Consider the following 19468-nt stretch of genomic DNA (forward strand, 5'->3'; position numbering starts at 1 on the left):
TGGTGCGTTTAATGCTGTCCCAGAGGTCTCTGAGACTGTCCTCAGTTCTTTTCATTCTTTTTTCTTTATCCTGCTCTGCAGTAGTTATTTCCACCATTTTATCTTCCAGGTCACTTATCCTTTCTTCTGCCTCAGTTATTCTGCTATTGATCCCATCTAGAGTATTTTTAATTTCATTTATTGTGTTTTTCATCATTGCTTGATTCCTCTTTAGTTCTTCTACGTCCTTGTTAAATGCTTCTTGCATTTTGTCTATTCTATTTCCAAGATTTTGGATCATCCTTACTATCATTATTCTGAATTCTTTTTCAGGTAGACTACCTATTTCCTCTTCATTTGTTAAGTCTAGTGTGTTTTGACCCTGCTCCTTCATCTGCTGTGTGTTTTTCTGTCGTCTCATTTTGCTTATCTTACTGTGTTTGGGGTCTCCTTATCACAGGTTGCAGGTTTGTAGTTCCCGTTGTTTTTGGTATCTGTCCCCAGTGGCTAAGGTTGGTTCAGTGGGTTGTGTAGGCTTCCTGGTGGAGGGAACTAGTGCCTGAGCTCTGGTGGATGAGGCTGGATCTTGTCTTTCTGGTGGGCACGTCCACGTCTGGTGGTGTATTTTGGGGTGTCTGTGGCCTTATTATGATTTTAGGCAGCCTCTCTGCTAATGGATGAGGCTGTGTTCCTGTCTTGCTAGTTGTTTGGCATAGGGTGTTCAGCACTGTAGCTTGCTGGTCATTGAGTGATGCTGGGTCTTGATGTTGAGATGGAGATCTCTGAGAGATTTTTGCCGTTTGGTATTACGTGGAGCTGGGAGGTCTCTTGTGGACCAGTGTCCTGAAGTTGGCTCTCCCACCTCCGAGGTACGGCCCTGATGCCTGGCTGAAGCACCAAGAGCCTTTCGTCCACACGGCTCAGAGTAAAAGGGAGAAAAAATAGAAAGAAAGAAAGAAAGGAAGGAAGGAAGGAGGAAGGAAGGAAGGAAGGAAGGAAAGAAAGAAAGAAAGAAAGAAAGAAAGAAAGAAAGAAAGGAAAGAAAGGAAGAAGCTATAATATAGTGAAGTAAAATAAAGCTATTGTAAAGCAAAGCTATACAGACAAAATCTCCCCCAGAAGCATATACATATACACTCACAAAAAAAAAAGGAAAAGGGGAAAAATTAATATATCCTGCTCCCAAAGTCCACCTCCTGAATTTGGGATGATTCGTTGTCTATTCAGGTATTCAACAGATGCAGGCACATCAAGTTGTTTGTGGAGTTTTAATCCGCTTCTTCTGAGGCTGCTGGGACAGATTTCCCCTCCTCTTCTCTGTTCGCACAGCTCCTGGGGATCAGCTTTGGATTTGGACCCGCCTCTGCGTGTAGGTCGCCTGAGGGCGTCTGTTCCCCGCCCAGACAGGACGGGGTTAAAGGAGCAGCTGCTTCGGGGACTCTGGCTCGCCCAAGCCGCGGGGAGGGAGGGGTACAGAGGAGGCGGGGCGAGCCTGCGGCGTCAGAGGCCGGCGTGACATTGCAGCAGCCTGAGGCGCGCAGTGCGTTCTCCCGGGGGATGTTGTCCCTGGATCACGGGACCCTGGCAGTGGCGGGCTGCACGGGCTCCTGGGAGGGGCGGTGTGGAGAGTGACCTGTGCTCGCACACAGGCTTCTTGGAGGCGGCAACAGCAGCCCCAGCGTCTCACACCCGTCTCTGGGGTCCGCGCTGATAGCCGCGGCTCGCACCAGTCTCTGGAGTTCGTTTAGGCGGCGCTCTGAATCCCCTCTCCTTGCGCGCCGCGAAACAAAGAGGCAAGAAAAAGTCTCTTGCCTCTTCGGCAGCTGCAGACTTTTTCCCGGTCTCCCTCCCAGCCAGCTGTGGTGCGCTAACCCCTTCAGGCTGTGTTCACGCCGCCAGCCCCAGTCCTCTCCCTGCGATCCGACCGAAGCCCGAGCCTCCGCTCCCAGCCCCGCCCGCCCCGGCGGGGGAGCAGACAAGCCTCTCGGGCTGGTGAGCCCTGCTCGGCGCCGAGCCTCTGTGCGGGAATCTCTCCGTTTTTCCCTCTGCGCCCCTGTTGCTATGGGATCCGCGCTGTTAGCTGCGGCTCGCGCCCGTCTCTGAAGTTCGTTTAGGCGGCGCTCTGAATCCCCTCTCCTCGCCCACCAGGAAACAGGGAAGAAAAAGTCTCTTGCCTCTTCGGCAGCTGCAGACTTTTTCCCGGACTCCCTCCCGGCTAGCTGTGGTGCACTAACCCCTTCAGGCTGTGTTCACGCCGCCAACCCCAGTCCTCTCCCTGCGACCGAAGCCCGAGCCTCAGCTCCCAGCCCCGCCCGCCCCGGCGGCTGAGCAGACGAGCCTCTCGGGCTGGTGAGTGCTGGTCAGCGCCGAGCCTCCGTGCGGGAAGTGCGGGAATCTCTCCGCTTTGCCCTCCGCACCCCTGTGGCTGCGCTCTCCTCCGTGGCTCCGAAGCTTCCCCCCTCTGCCACCCGCAGTCTCTGCCCGCGAAGGGGCTCCTAGTGCGTGGAAATCTTTCCTCCTTCACAGCTCCCTCCCACTGGTGCAGGTGCCGTCCCTATTCTTTTGTCTCTGTTATTTCTTTTTTCTTTTGCCCTACCCAAGTACGGGGGGAGATTCTTGCCTTTTGGGAGGTCTGACGTTTTCTGCCAGCGTTCAGTGGGTGTTCTGTAGGAGCAGTTCCACGTGTAGATGTATTTCTACTGTATCTGTGGGAAGGAAGGTGATCTCCGCGTCTTACTCTTCCGCCATCTTCTCTCCTCCCCTGGATGATCTTTTGAGGTGACTCTTGTGAATATCATAATCATCAGAACATTTGACCTTACCTGACTGATAAAAAATCCGGCAACTGTGGGAGAGATGGCTCCCGCTATGTAAGAAAAGATTTGTGATAGTCCCCTGAGTAAGGCACTGTACCTGCGAGAGAGAAAGTGTGAGAAAACAATATTCCTCTGTAAGCAAAGGGTTAATCTCAGCTGATCTGTTGCAACTCTATGATTATCTCTGGGGATTGCTAGAGCTATGCTGACCCTTAGTCAAACCTGAATGAAATGTACTGACTAGTGACCAGTATAATCCAGTGCTAGGATCTGGGATTTCCAAGGGGTAACCTGCACTAACTTGTAAACATTCATTATACAAAATGTACAGATTGATGGTTGGCAGCTGGTTTATATGTTCTCTTGTCTTCTGCTATGGAGCCTGATCTTTCAGCCTTGTTTTTAGGTATAAAAGACCTCCCATTGGATGAGACGTGGGCTTCCCTGAGACCAAGGTATCTCCCATGTAATTTGGTGGTTCATTACCTGAAGATGAAGTGTGTCCTATTGACTGTGAACGGTCCATGGATGGTCCCTGGGAGCTATATTTGGAAGTCTCAGTCATCTGATATTTACCTATATCAGAGGTGAATGTTTCTCCTGCTATCCTGTATCCTCTACCTTTATTAAAGCCTTACATGAGCACGCCCTCTGAAGTTTACGAGTCCTTTCAGTGATCCAGCCCTGTGTAACTGCTGCGTTCTCCAACAGAAAGAAATTGGTGTGAGTCTCCCACAGTTGAACTGTGAGTGTGGCCACTGACTTCTCCTGTCTTCATCTGGAAAAACTAAGTTCACAGAGGTTGGCTAGCTTTGGGTCCCTTCCAGGAATTATTTGGATGTACGGCTGGTGCTGAAATTTCCTGTGACCCATTGCATGTGTCACATTTTACCCATGTGTAAGAGCATGTTTAGGGATGATCACAGGTCCCTACCGAGGAGCAATATCCATGAAGTTGACAAGGGCTCCTGATTGGCTGAGGCTTTTGGTGGCAGAAGACAGTATCAAGAAGGCCATGGTGGCGCTGAAGCTGGATCTGACCCAGAAAAGGGACACGAAGAATGCACATGGGAGGAGAACCCCTGGGGCAGGAGAACAAACACAGAGTGAATAGGAAGCTGCCCTGAGCATCCCACATCCACCCCCCCCCCCCATGTCTACCTTGGTTCTTACCTATGGCAGTGAAGACTTTCCTGATGGTATTGAGTCTGAGGATTTTTCTGGAGAGGAGAAAATCTGCCAGTAGACCTCCAGGGACAATGCAGATACCGGCAGAAACAAACAGCAGGGCTGACAGCATCCCACTCTGAGAACCAGAGCTGAGGTGAGGTGCATGCTTCACTACACCCACCATGACACAGATTGATCCCTGGGTGAATTGTCTACATCTATAGCTTTTCTTTTATTTACACATCACCTTTAATATGAATTTCTGGAATGAGCCAATATAATTTTAGTGCCTGAGGAAAAATATGCATACAGTTCAATTTGTAAAAAAAAATGGACCAATGCTGTCTTCATATATAAGGATCATGTAGAAATAGATATTAAAAAGAACAAGAGCCAGTAGAAAAACAGTCAAGGGATATGAATGGATCATTTACAAAAAAGAAAAATAAGTGATTTCTAAGCATATTAAAAGGTATCCACCCTCATAATAGTAAAACTACTGTGAGATACAATTTTATCAAACTGGCAAAAGTGCAACAGTTTTTTGACATGATCTGTGGTGATGCCAGGGGTAATCAGGCACTTCCAAATATTATCAATGCCCAACAGAGGGCAATTTGATAATAAATATAAAAGTTTATAGAGGAGATAGATCAAGATAGTGGAGTAAGAGGACGTGGAGCTCACCTCCCCCCATGAAACATCAAAAATACATCTACATGTGGAGCAATTCTCACTGAAAACAAACTGGAGACTGGCAGAAAGACTCTTATACAACCAAGTCTGTAAGAAAGTTTCTCATGTAATTGGGTAGGAAGGGAGAGAAGTGATCAGATCAGGACCTACACCCCTGGGAGGGTACACAGAAGAGGAGGGGGAATTACACAGGCTCAGAGATCCTCCCTGGGGAGTGAGTGGTGAGAACCACTGAGCACTACGCCCTAGGGTCTGGCACCAGGAGGACAAGTCCCCTTAGCTGATTCAAAAAACTGTGGGATTGATAGCAGGACTATAAAAAACCAAGACTCCGCTCACGAAGAGCATGCACACACTGGCTTACTCCCCAAAAAAAGGCAGAGGAAGCAGATTGAAACTGATAGGGACTCTGGCTGGTTTCCCACCACTGCCTAACACACACCCCAGCCTGAGCAGAGCACCTGCTCCAGCCCCTCTTGCTCCCAATGCAGCTCCACACTGGAGAGAGGGCTGCCATGGCTGAGAGGAGTATTCAGTTGTGAGGGAAAGAGACAGCTCAGACTTAGCACAGCATCTGGACATTGCTGGTGCCTATGAAGGCAGAAGATCAGGAGCTGTCCAGGACTCCGACTAGTGCTGTCACTACCACAGCTTGCACTCCAACCCATACCAAGCACCCACTCCAGCTCCTCTTGCTCCAGCACTGTTCCCCTCTGGGTGAGTGTGCCTGTGCTGAGAGGGGAGAGAGCACACACGTAGAGGGAATGGAGCCAGATCAGACCAACCCTCAGGTCTTCTGACCCAGCAACGTGGGACACACCCCCACCCTGATAGCATGGTGTTGGCCACCAAACCGAGGAGAAGCCCTGGCTCACAACTGGCTCTTGCTCTAGCCCTTCTACCTCCAGCCCTACCTCCTACCCTGGTGATAGCTGCCAGCACACCATGGGGGAAGAGTGACCTATGCTCATCTTCAGATGTAGCTGTGCCACCAAAGACACTGGGCACATACAGACTGCACAGGGATGCTTCCACACAAGGACACCCCTTCAAGTCCAGGATAGCTAAATGTTTCACCTAATTTCATAGAGACAGAGAACGTTAAGCAAAATGAAAAGATAGAGAAATTTAATTCAAAGGAAAGAACAAGAGGAAACCCCTGAAAAACAAGTAATGAAACAGACATAATGTACCACATAAGAGTTCAAAGTATTAGTAATAAGAATGCTAACTAAATTAAAGAGTAGATGAACACAGTGATAATTTTAATAAGGAAATAGAAAACATAAAAAAGAGCCAGCCAGAACCGAAGAATACAATAACTGAAATGAAAAACACAGTAAAAGGAATTAACAGCTGACTAGGTGATACAAAAGAATGCATATGTGATCTGGAAGATAGAATAATGGAAATCGCCCAATCAGAGCTGCAAAAAGAAAAACAGAAGAGTTTAAGAGATCTCTAGGATAACATTAAGCAAACCATGATTTGCACTATAGGAGTCCTAGAAGGAGAAGAGAGAGAGAGAGAGAGAGAGACAGGTCAAAAATGTATTTGATAAAATTATGGCTGAAAACTTCCCAAACCTGAAGAAAGAAACAGATATCCAGATACAGGAAACACAGAGGGTCCCAAACAAGATGAACCTAAACAGACCTACACCAAGACATATCATAATTAAAATGGAAAAATTAAAGATAAAAAAGGAATTCTAAAGGCAGCAAGAGAAAAACAGTCACATACAAGAGAACCCCCATAAGACTGTCAGCTGATTTTTCTGCAGAAACTTTGCAGGCCAGAGGTAGTGGCATGATATATTTAAAGTGCCAAAAAGGAAAAACCTGCAACTAAGATACTCTACCCAGCAAGATGATCATTTAGAATTGAAGGAGAGATAAAGAACTTCTCAGACAAACAAAAACTAAAAGAGTTAATCAATACCAAACCTACCCAAAAAGAAATGTTAAAGGGTCATCTCTAAGTGGAAAAGAAAAGGCTACAACAAGAAGTAAGAATCTATAGGAAAGCAAAAATCCCACTAGTAAAAGAAAATAGACAGTAAAGACTGTGGATCAACCACTTAAATAGGCTAGCATGAAGATTAAAAGACAAAAAATTGTAAAATCAACTATAAATACAATTAACAGTGAAGGGATAAACATGAAGATGTAAAATATGACATCAAAACACAAAACATGGAGGAGGGGAGTAAAAAATGTAGATCTTTTAGAATGTGTTTGAACTTAAGTGACTACCAGGTTAAAACAAGTAGATATAGGTAAATATACATGAACCTCATAGTAACCACAAATTAGAAACCTACAATAGATACAAAAAAACGAGAGAAAGGAACACAAGGATACCACTTAAAAAATCATCAAACCACAAGGGAATAAACTAAAAGAAAAATAAAGGAACAGAAAAGAACTATAAAAACAATCAGAAAACAAGAAACAAAATGGCAATAAGTACATACCTACCAATAATCACTTAAAATGTCAATGGACTAAATGCTCTAATCAAAAGACATAAGGTGGCTAATTGGATTAAAAAACAAGACCCATCTGTATGCTGCCCACAAAGACTCACTTCAGAGCTAAAAACACATACAGATGGAAAGTGAGGGGATGGAAAAAGATATTTCATGCAAATGGAAATGACACAAAATGGGGGTAGCAATACTCATATCAGACAAAATAGACTTTAAAACAAAGTTTATAACAAAAGACAAAGAAGGGCATTATATAATGATAAAGGAATCAATACAAGAAGATATAACACTTTCTAACATATATGGACCTAATATAGGAGCACCTAAATATATAAAGCAAATATTAACCGACATAAAGGGAGAAATTGACAATGATACAATAATAGTAGGAGACTTTAATACCTCACATCAATGGACAGATAATTCAGACAGAAAATCAATAAGGAAACAGTGGTCTTAAATGACACAACAGACCAGTTGGACTTACAGGGCATTCCATCCAAAACCAGCAGAATACACATTCTTTTCAAGTGCACATGGAATGTTCTCCAGAATGGATCACATGCCAGGTTACAAAAGAAGTTTCAACAAACTTAAGAGGATAGCAATTATATCTGGCATTTGTTCCAACCACAATGGTATGAAACTAGAAATCAATTACAGGAAGAAAAATGGGAAAAACACAAACATGTGGAGACTAAAGAACATGCTACTTTAAAAAAAAAAGGGTCAATGAAGACATCAAAGAGGACATAAGAAATACCTTGAGACAAATGAAAATGGAAACACAGTACTCCAAAATCTATGGGATGCAGCAAAAGCAGTTAGTTTATGGCAGTATAGGCCTTCCTCAAGAAACAAGGAAAATCTCAAAATCTGGTATTTGAAAGAGAACAAAAAAAGCCCAGAGTCAGCAGAAGGAAGGAAATAATAAAGATCAGAGAGGAAATAAATAAAACATAGACCAAAAATAAATAAATAGCTATAGAAAAGATCAGTGAAACCAAGACTTGGTTTTCTGAAATGGTAAACAAACTTGATAAACCTTTAGCCAAGATCATCAAGAAGAAAAGAGAGAGGACCCAAATAAACAAAATAAGAAATGAAAGAGGAAAAATACCACCCAATACCACAGAGGTACAAAAAAAATCATAAGAGAATACTATGAACAGTTATATGCCAACAATTTGGACAACCTAGAAGAAATAGATAATTTCTAGAAACATACATGACTGAACCAAAAATAGACAATCTGAACAGACCAATCACTGGTAGTGAAATTGAATTCATAATTTTAAAAATAACTCCCAGTAACAAAAGTCCAGGACCAAATGGCTTCACAGGGGAGTTCTACAAAAAATTAAAGAAGAGCTCATACCTATCTTTCTCAAACTATTCCAAAAATTGGAGAGGGGGGAATACTCCCAAATTCATTCTATGAGACCACCAGTACCCTATACCAAAATCAGACAAAGACACTACAAAAAAGAAAATTATAGGCCAATATCTCTGATGAATATAGAAGCAAATATCCTCAACAAAATATTAGCAAACCAAATTCAACAATATATAAAAAGGATCATACCCCCATGATAAAGTGATTTATTCCAGGAAGGCAAGGATGGTTCAATGTTCACAAACCAATCAATGTGAGACATCATATAACAAAAGGAAGGATGAAAATCACATAATCATCTCAATTGATGCAGAAAAAAGCATGTGACAAAACTTAATATCCATTCCTGATAAAAACGTCCATCAAAATTGGAACATAACATAATAAAGGCTGAGAAAACAGGGCAGATTGGGGACAGGAATGAGAGTAAGATTTTTCACTCTTTTACCTTTTTATATATTTTTTTAAAATGTTGATCCCTGTTTTTACCAATTCAACTCCTAAATTAAATTGCCATTAAAGAAAATGCAAGGAAAGGAGGCCGTTCTTTGTTGTATGTAACCCAAACAGTGAAAAGGATCTCACTGTCAACTGGTCCGAGACGTTTATTTTACAGATGAGTAAACCAAGGCCATCAAGGTAATGTGAGTTACTGAGAAAAATACCCTGAGAGCAATGGGAGTCCAGATCTCTTGACTTCTCAAGCTGGGAAAACTCTACTGTCTGTTCTCAACTTGTCCTAATCATTCCCTCATCCTCCTCTTCCTCAGCCTTGGCCTCTGAGGATAAAGAGCCTACCCCACTTCATGCCAGGGATCAATCACTTCCAACAGCCAGCCTCAGGATGTCTAGATCTCAGCACTGGCATCCTGCTTGTCTGGCCCTCCTGTCCCTGATTCCCTGGCCTGGGATTCTGGTTCGATTGCCCGCTGCTGCCCACCCCACTCCTTTGGGAAGACCCATAGCTACTCTGTCCTTGGGCTTTCTGATATCAGCACCTCTAGCCTGCTTGCATGCATGCTCCCCAGACTCTGACCTCTGCTAAGAAGGTCAGTTCTCTGTTGACCACTCAGCGTGTTTTCACCAGATGAGCCCAGTCAACATGAGAGAACTGCTTTTTGAATACAAAGGACAAGAATAAAACACTAATTCAATGACCTAGTGAACTGTCACTAATAAGCTAGGAGATGATATACTCTTCACCAATTTTGAGACATTCATCTGGCAGGAATTGACAGGCTCCTCTCAGCCAATCAGAGCATCTGTTCATTTTTTGAAAAGTCAGAGAGATGTACACATATGTGTACTTTTCTTTTTATATGTTATACTTGAATAAAATGTTTTTCTAAAAAGACATTGTCCACAAGTTTTTGGTATAAGTCCTATTTAGGACTTTATGTGCTATTAATGTCTTACTTTCAGCATATGTTGTTTATGCTTCTCTGTCACAGCTTTCTCGAAGGCAAACTTTGTTTTGTTAACGCTTTATTATTTATGCTGCCAGCAGAATGTCTTGTTTGCAAATGTTGATTGGACTGAACATAAAATTTCTGCATAAGTTCCTTAAAAAGTATGATACTCTATGAATGGCAAGTTGACCTAGAGCCATACCACTCTGCCCCCAATAAGCAGTAGGACACATTGAGTTGAATCAGAATTCAAGTGAATCAGGTTGTGTTTCCTACATGAAGATCCTTGGCCTAAGCCCATGACCATAGGAGAAAGAAAGGATTATATATGAAGCAACAGAAGAGCAGAATGAGTTTTCTCTGTACTTACATCTCTGATGTTAGCTTGAAGTACAGAGCTAATGTATGTTGGTAGGTATGACCTGATGACAAAATAATGCCAGTAGTCACTGAAATAAAAGACGAGAATGCTCCAAAGCAGTAGGGATTTGATTATAGCCTTAATGGGAAGAGACCATCCTGGTGGAGAATCCTGGAAGAAAGTACATATAAATATCCGCTCCATCTAAAGACCAGAACTTTGCTCTACTGAACTCTTCACCACTGAGACATAGGGAAATGGCAGAGGAGTTCCCCTGTGCACCTCTTGAGCCAGTGAACAGATGATGTATTCCTTCTCGCTAGTGCTGATAAACGATGATTCACGGGGTCATCATAAATGAGAGCAAACCAGAGAAAAGAACAGATGCAGCCAATGCCACCTAAAAAAAAAAACGAGGATCTGCTTAGCACAGGATTGGAGTTCTATCAGTTTGATTCTGCCCTGAGATGATTCCTGTGGTTAACAGAATGGCCCCCATACTCCACTCCTTCCTGCATCTATCCCTTGCATAGCCCTATCATAGGTGGAGGGTACTTCCTCACCACTTGACTTTGGTCTTGGCCATGTAACTTGCTTTTGCCAATGACATGGGGCAGTTCAGAGCCTAGGCTTCAAGAAGCACTTCATTTTTTCACTCGTCCTCTCGAGTCTTATCAATTGGTATAGGAACAACATGCTCCAGCTCACCCATTGTCCAAGACAGATGAGAGACACAGAGAGCAGAGCTGCCTAGCTGTCCCACAAAACTAAGAGACTAAAAGTTGTTGTTTAAAATCACTGAGCTTTGGGAAGTTTTGAAATGCACCAATAATAAGGCTGTACGTTGTTGTTAAAAGTTATCAGTGTGTTTGCCCCATGTGCTTGAAAACGCCCTCACTGTTGAAGTACCAGTCAGCATCCCTCCTGCTAGTCATGTTTCTGCAAAGTTTATGTCTTCATTAAATCTTTTCTTATCTATCTCTAACATTTAAGAGTTAGCAGCAGTACATATGTGCAGCTGATTGCCCAGATAATTTCTGGATATGGAATGAAATTCATCCTCAGCAAAGAAATTTCTCTAATATACACATTATTACAGTGTTGGACAACTCAACATTATTAGTATTGAGTGGAAATATGATTCATCTTAAAACTCCCTTTTTAGACTCTTAAAGTCTTGAGTTCTCTTCACTTGTTAGCTTGTTGTTTACACGGTCTTTCACGAATATAGAACAGCCACCATACAGCAGGCATTTTGCTAGATTTTGAGTATAAGAATACAAAGACATAAATTTGTCATTATGAAAAAAAGTGAAAAAAAGAGCTACTACTCAGACATCCTGGATCATTTTTTCAATAGAGTAGAATTGAATACAGCAAGGAGCCAGAACCTGCACCATCAACGTCAGGTGTGAGTGAAATTGCAGCTTGCCCTCCATCTCCTTTTGCTGACAATCCTTCAGCTCTACCATCTCCCACCTCCTCTCCCTCCTCCAGTCAGTAACTCTTCTTGCCTGTTCGCTCGATGCCAGCCCCTGTATGCCAGCTGTTGTACTGTGCTACTGTACTTTTCAAGGTATTGTACTGTAAGATTAAAAATGTTTTATTTTTTGTTTGTTATGTATTATTTGTGCAAAAAGTATTATAAACCTATTACAGTACAGCACCATAGAGCCAATTGTGTTAGTTGGGTACCTAGGCTTTGTTGGACTTACGAACAAGCTCTCGGAACAGAACTCACTCGTATGTAGGGGACTTACTGTACATAACTCTTTAGGTCCAAACATTTGAGCCAAAGAAAGGATCCAGAGTCTCATTAGACTTACCACTGCCTTAAATTCATTCAGAGTTTCATTCCAGTTGTCCTGGAAGTCAGTGGGCGGCCTCTCTGTGGAGATAGTGGGTGGGCTGGTTGGAGCTGTGTTGTTCACCATAGCTGGCAAGGCAATGCTCATGTTCATTTGTTGGGTGGAAATCGAAAAATTACAGAGATGCACAATAAGGGCCAGCCCATGTCGGACTGAACAAAAGCCTAAGAAAAGAGGGTACAGAGAGTCTTACACTCAAGGTGCTTTTCTCCCACCCTTTCTAAGTCTGGAAGTGGGAGAAGATTGCAGTCTGTCTGTGAAGCAGAAATAGAGAGCAGATGTGACTTTGTAGGTGTCTGGGAGTACAGGGGGTGGATAATTCCCTCAGAAGCGTTACTTAAGCAGAGACTTAAAGAATGTACAGAACTGGCCAGAGCAAGCATTAAGAAAGAGTTTTCCAGGCAGGGTCCTGGGATGAGCTGATGAGAGCAGGAATGGAAAGAAGTGAATTTAGAGAAAGAATTAGCTGGAAGCTGTGATTGATTGGATATGGATAGTAAGAGAGAGAAGTTGTTGGAAATGATTCCCAAGTGCCCCACTTGGGCAGCTGGGATGGCTTTTGGTACCATATGTAACCAGGAACATGACAGATTAATATGTTCGGGGGCTGGGAGGAGATGAGGTTTGAAAGGAAGGTTAGGTTAGACTATAGAAGTATTTAAACATCATCCTGGTATTATAATCTAGGCTGGCAAAAAATTTTCCAGTGATCCATGGGAACTCTGGGGTTATCCCTGGGGTTGAGTCCTGATAGATTAGTTTGACAACAGCTGGCAGGATTGATTGATTATCCCTGGAGAGAAATCTCAGAGGTATAATGTGTGGTCACTGTCCTCAAGGCATGTGGGCGCCCCGTTTCCTGGCTCCTGCAAGGGAGCAAACATAGCTGGAGTGGCCAGCACTGTTCCCTCGTGTGTAGCAATATTCTTGTTAAGTTCCAGGAATTGACACATCCCTACCTTTGGTTTAATTCTGGGAACATTTAGTTGACTCTCCCCTCCCCATCCACAAAATTTACACTAGAATTTTGATCAATATCATATTGATATGGCAGATTAAATTAAGAGGGATTGCCATATTTATAGTATTGCCTTCTCTCAGCCAAGAACAGGGATGGCTCCGCATGTATTCAAGTCTTTTTCTCTGTCCCAGGGTGGAATTTTATAATTATCTTCAGTTAAGTCACACACAGGTTTTTAACGTACTTTTTGTTGGTTCCATAACTGTGTCTTTTTCCCTATCATTTTCATCTTGTTTTTCCCCCTTAGGTTTAGACAAGAAAATTAAACACATACACACGTTATGTGCAAATAATGGAAAAAATAGGTGATTCTTTTTGCCGTTTGTAACACGTACTCTATTCTCTTGGGTAATTTTATTCACTGGCAGTTTCTAAACAATGGTAAATAGGAACGGAGAGAGTGGGCACTCCTGCCATATCTGAATCTACTGGGAATACTTCTCACATTACACCATTAGGTATGTTGCTGGTGTTGGTGGCTCTTGTACTTTTATGGCATTAAGCTATCTCATTTTGATTTTTTATTTTTATGGGAATGTAATGAGTTTGATCAAATGTATTTTAATCATAGAACCAGACTCCTGGATCTGCTCTCTTTACAGCTGTGTGTTCTTGGGCAAGTGACTTAACTCGCTGTGGCTTCAGTATTTCACCTGTAAAATGGGGTTAATAATAGAGCCTCAAGGTGCTGTGATGAAATTTGAATAAGCTTATGTAAGTTCATCATAGTTATTATTAATAATATTTGACTAGCCTTATATTCTTGGAATGATCTCCTCTTAATAGGCTGTTTTAATGAAAACACATGATTTATTTTGCTAATATTTTAGCTAGAATTTTACATTAACATATATAATTGAGCTTAATTTGTAGTTTGTGAATGTGTGTGTGTATGTGTATGTGATTTTTTGCCATGCTAGCTTTGTAAAGAAAGGAAGTTTTAAGCTTTCCATTTCAGTCTGTGATCTGAAGTATTTTAGGTACCTAATCATTTTCTTTTTTCTTAATACATTTTTGTTTTAGAACAGTTTTAGACTTACAGAATTACTGAGTTCCTGTATACGTCACACCCAGTTTCCCCTATTATTAACATCTTATATTAGTATGGCACATTTGTCACAATTAATGAACCTACATTAATGTATTATTATTATTAGCTAAAGCCGATTCTTCATTCAGACTTCTTACTTTTCACCTAATATATTTTTTTCTGTCCCAGAATACCATTCAGGATACCATAGTATGTTTAATCGTCACATCTCCTTGGGATCCTTTTGGCTGTGACAGTTTCTCAGCCTTTCCTTGTTTTTGATGACTTTGACAATTTTGAAGAGTATCAGTCACATATTTTGTAGTGTATCCTTCGACTGGGATTCGTCTGACGTTTTTCTCATGATTAGACTGAGATAATGTGTTTTTGAGAGGTTGACCATAGGGGTAAACTGCCATTCTCATCACATCATATCAAGGATACATGCTATCAATGTGATCTATCATTGCTGATATTAACCTTGATCACCTGGCTTGAGATAGTATTTGCTAGGTTTCTTAACTGTGAAGTTACTCTTTTTTTCGCCCTTTTCATGCTGGGCTCTGAAAGAAGTCACATGCACAGTCCACACTTAAGGAGTGAGGAGCTATATTTCACCTTCTTAAGGTGGGTATCTATATAAATTATTTGGATTTCTCCTGCATAGGAAACATAAGCATTTTCTGCTCCTTAAAAATCTCATAGAATTTTTCTAGTGAATCTACCAGGACACAATTCGTTTGTTTTGTTAAAAGGGATAACTTTTGGACAACTTTCTCACCTTATTACACAGTTTTTTGGACATGTACAATTTTTCTGAATTCAAACTTATAGTTTCATAGAAAATCATGTACTGTATCTATTTCCCCATAATTATTACCTTATACATTTTAAATGCTTCTGTCTCCCTTTTCCCCATGATTGCTTGTGTTTAATCTCTTTCATCAATCTGAATAGTGAATTGTTTGTTTTATTGCTGTGAATGGAATCTTCTTTACCAAGGAATCAGCTCTTATATATTTTTTCCATTTCAATTCCCTTCATGATTTGATTTTACATTTTTTCTACATTTGAGTTGTCTACTTTGTTTTTACACATACTTTCCTTGGAGTTGTAAACTCAGCAAACTGATGCTTAATTAAGTTGCTTTTATTTATTTTTGTACGATCTTTGTTTTCTTCCCTTCTTCACATCCATTATCTTTTGATCCACGGCCTTACTACCCCTCTGCTTTTTCCATGACCGAGTCAAGCCTCAGCTCTGCATTGCTGATTTGATTTTGTATAGTGATAATTTCTTTCCTTGCTACTACTAATTCTGTTTTAATTTTGAAGTGACATTTTTTCCTCTTTAGTTTTCTTTCTCATCTTCTTTCATATTTTCCTGTTGATTCACTTCATACACTCTAAGCTTTTTTAATTATTATTAGTCTTGAGAACTTGGAGAAATCGGAAATGAAAATATTCTTCAATTTCCCCGGATAAAATAAGCACAGCACTGTAATATAATGGTTAATAATCAGACCACTCTGGTTTGAATCAGATAGCACCTGTTTGTGCCTGGATGACTTCAATGAGTTACTCAGTCCCTCTGTGCTTGAGTTCTTGCTCCTGTAAAGTGGAGATGATGCTGGTAGTACCTTCCTTGAAGGACTGTTGTGAGGATTCAATGAATTAATCCATACAAAGTGCTTAGAACAGTGCCTGATAGGCATGCCCTCATTATGCAATGATCTCTCTTTTATTTAATGTATTTGTTTCCTCTTTTTTGTGCTGAAGTACTTACATAGGTCCCTTGTGGGTCCTACCCACACCCCCAGTCTTGGACTGTAAAAGCCAAGCATGTGTGACTTTGTTCCCATGTGTTGTAACCCTTGCAGTGGGCCACCTTGGCTGGTTGGAGTCCTGTTGTCATGTGCTGGTAACAGTGTGTATGTGTGTGGGCAAGAGGCAGCTGGTGGGAGGATGGCATCTTGGTACTCTTTCACCAATACAAGGGAAACTAGCTATTCTTCCACTTTAATTCTGCAATGATGTCCCCCAAATTTCCAAGTTAACTTCTGCAGTCATGCATGTTTTCCTCTGCTCTGTTGCACTGGTCCCAAGATGCTAAGTGGCAGATGTTTAGAAAGACTGGTGAGCTGTCAAGAGGAAAACATCAGGATGTAGGCACAGAGAAGCTTCACCCACCATATCCTAGCACTGAAGACCTCACCTTGCCTGTGGTCCACCAGCCTCAAGACGCTGCCGCTCTCAGCTGGGGAGCATGAGCTGGGGCTTCCCCGTGCCCGCCCCTTTCTTCCTATAACATTGGGCCATGCTCCAAGGATGAGAGTTTTGTCTGCTCTTGGCATCCTCTCAATTCATCCAAATTGTATTAAATCTATCAACAAGCCTTAGAGTTTGTAGTGTGTAGTAGGAATAATTCCCAAGTTTTAACATTTCTCAAACTGTTGTGCTTGTTTTATTGGTTTCTGTGACTTTCAGAAGGGAATATTATTGCAGATTCATCTTTAGGTGACATTCCTAACATAGGCCAGGGTGTATGTACCTCCGTGCAGGCTTTTGATAGGGAGCAAGGAAGCAGTGCCCAATATTGTTTATTAATTCTCACTGCTATCTCTACCCTTCTCAGTTCTTCACAGTAACAGACAAATACTTGGAAAGTACAATCCTCAACCTACACGCAAACAGGGTTCCAATAATGAGGGCATTCGGGCAGGGTTTGGAAGGCTGAACACAGTGAGAAGCCACTGTGCCGCGGAGGCCGCTACAGGCAGGAATATGAGAATCGGTGATGGTAGATGTGGGGTTTTTGCCTGGGCCTTGTGTGAATCCTCCTGAAAAGTGCCTACTATGTGCTACACAGGATCGCTAGTGGTTTCCCATCCATCCTATACTTCAGGATTTCCTGAAAGTGACTAACTTGACTTTTGCTTCCCCAGTCTCCCAAAGTCTGTGGACTATTTCCATCCCCTATATTAAACCTCTTTTTTTCTGGAATTATAAAGTGGCTTCCATTTATTTGACTGAACCCAGGCAGAAGCTCAAGGGCCCCTGGGAGAAAAGGGATAGGAAGGTCAAGATGATATCTGTCCCTACCCTGCCCCATGAACCCTTAACTGAGCCTGATAGAGAGAAATCACTGACCTTCTGGCGGAAACTGAAGGTCCAGCTTTTTTCACCCGGGGTCTCTAGGGATACAGGAGCATAAGCAACTCTGTTCTGTGGCCATGTGGTCAGATGTGACATATAATGGGGGAGGGGGCATTTCCCCACGTGCCATGGAACACCTGGATTTGATTTTGTGAGTGTCTTAGAATCACAGTCATGCCCAGTAAAGATATCAGTAGTCTTTGGGGGTCCAGTACTGGGAGAAAGCCCCAGCAGGGTCCTAAGGGTGTGATACAGAGGACCCAGCAATGCCCAGTGAGTATGGGCTAGAACGAGAGATGAGAGGAAAATTGATGTTGGACACCAACTGACGAAGCAGCCAGCAGGGTTTATTCATAAGCACTTATGAGAAATACTTGGACACTCAACAGAATAACCAGGTGGGACTTTAAGAGGTAGTTGAGGGTCTGCCTTATCAGGTAGGATGAGATTTAGCCAAAAAAGGATTAATATTATTAGCATAATGCCATTTGTGATAACAGACTGGGGTCGAGGGGTGGTCACCAGGGGACTAAGCAGCATGGTTGGGTGGATGCCCTAGAAGACTGTGGAAGAAACTAGAAAGACCACATTGAGTCCCACTTTTAGACAAATGATGACGGAGAGTTCCAATGACTGCTGAAAAGTGGGCTGAGGAGGGAAACCTGTGTGAGAGGTGATAATGATAGCTAAGTTTATGTAGTGCTTACTACGTGCCCGGCATTGTCCTAAGTGGTTCACATACTATAACTAATTTAATCCTCATGGAAATCCTATGAGATAAGTACTATTGTTAGTGTCTCATTTTTACAAATTAGGAAACTGAGACACAGAAAGCTTAAGTAACTTGCCTAAAGTCACACAGCTCATAAATTGCGAAATCAGGATTGCAAACACAGGCAGTCTGGCATCTTAATCCATACTCTTACCCAACATGCTATATTGTGCCATGGAAAATGTTTATATGTAAGTTCTCTGTATTACTGATTTTTAGAGAGAAAGAGTTAGGTTAGGATAGGAGAATTTGACCAATGGTATATAGTCCAATAGGCTCCTAAATATTTAGAAATGGATGGAATCTTAGAGATACAAACCCTTCCATTTTATGGATGAGGAAGCTGAGGCAATGGAACAGTATTCATTCCATGCCAAATGGTAGTTTATTGTAGGGTGAGTATTAGAATGCACGTCTCCTGATTTCTTCTTTGATAGATAAGATTAGGAGAATCCTCTTTTCTTTAAGGCATGTTCATTTCCCAGCAGACATACTGGCTAAAATGTTGAGTCTTGCAAAGCATTCCATCTTGGTTAATGTTTTAATTTTTAAAGGCATTATCTTATGAAAAGCCTATATCTTAAGAGAATTAATGAATAAAATAGTTATTAAGTCATCAAGAGTTTAGAGTAAAATAAGGTGTTCAACAGTTTCCCTTCTGACATATTATTGAAAAGCACTAAGTTGTAACATAACTGAGAGGAAGGAGGAAACGTGACTTCTGTGGTATGGTGTAAAGAAAAAGCCTGTTCTCCTTGAGGTAGGTCTGGATCCGATATGAGCCGAAAGATCAAATGGGGGTGCTCCCTGGACTTAGAATCAGAAAAGCCAAGATTGGTTTCCATATTTTCTACTTAGCATCTGCTCTGAATTTTTTTCTTTATCTCTAACTAACGTCTTGATACCTACCTGTCCTATATACCTTCAAGGTTTCTCGCAAGAAATGAAGTAATTCTCAGTAAAAAAGGCTTTACAGCTATATAAAATTCTTGGCAATTGATGGTAGCAGGAAGATGCTGTGCATCACCAAAGGGTGATATAGATCCCGGTTTTATCCGCACCCCAGTACATGATTTTACCTTTCTTGAAGGTTTGAACTTGAGCTGTGTTTAAAGTACCGTCATTGACAATACCTCCCACTGTGGCTTCAGCTTCTACTGTAGTAAACATTTTGGTTCTCTTCTCCCAGACACTGGTGTTTACCTACTGAAATAAAAGAATGCAAAAGCAAATACAGAAAGAGGTGTCCTATATCATACATGGCACGGCCCCAGTTCTTCTAAGAATTAGGAGGAAATATTTGG

The 19468-nt window shown here is 41.9% G+C and overlaps 2 protein-coding genes across 12 annotated transcripts in view; one reads left to right on the forward strand and one right to left on the reverse strand.

Moving 5' to 3' along the window:
• Positions 1–3451, forward strand: part of SLC17A1 (solute carrier family 17 member 1) — an 81799-nt gene extending 78348 nt beyond the window's left edge. For 10 of the 11 annotated variants that reach the window (XR_014232474.1, XM_082346385.1, XM_082346388.1 and 7 more), the window contains one exon: positions 3202–3451. The gene's annotated coding sequence lies outside the window, so the exon portion shown is untranslated. Of the gene's footprint in view, positions 1–3189 lie in introns of all 11 variants that reach the window. The other variant, XM_082346384.1, reaches the window with a different exon arrangement.
• Positions 1–19186, reverse strand: part of LOC309608048 (putative small intestine urate exporter) — a 28534-nt gene extending 9348 nt beyond the window's left edge. The window contains 7 exon segments of the mRNA XM_082347273.1: positions 2802–2892; positions 3730–3877; positions 3969–4101; positions 10328–10489; positions 10601–10653; positions 10656–10761; positions 11920–19186. Of these exon segments, the coding sequence (XP_082203399.1) occupies positions 2802–2892; positions 3730–3877; positions 3969–4101; positions 10328–10489; positions 10601–10653; positions 10656–10761; positions 11920–12279 (1053 nt within the window). The 5' untranslated portion in view covers positions 12280–19186.
• Between the last annotated feature and the right edge of the window lie 282 nt (positions 19187–19468).

This window comes from Balaenoptera borealis (genome assembly GCF_965194805.1).
Source record: "Balaenoptera borealis genome assembly, chromosome: 12".
NCBI lineage: Eukaryota > Metazoa > Chordata > Mammalia > Artiodactyla > Balaenopteridae > Balaenoptera > Balaenoptera borealis.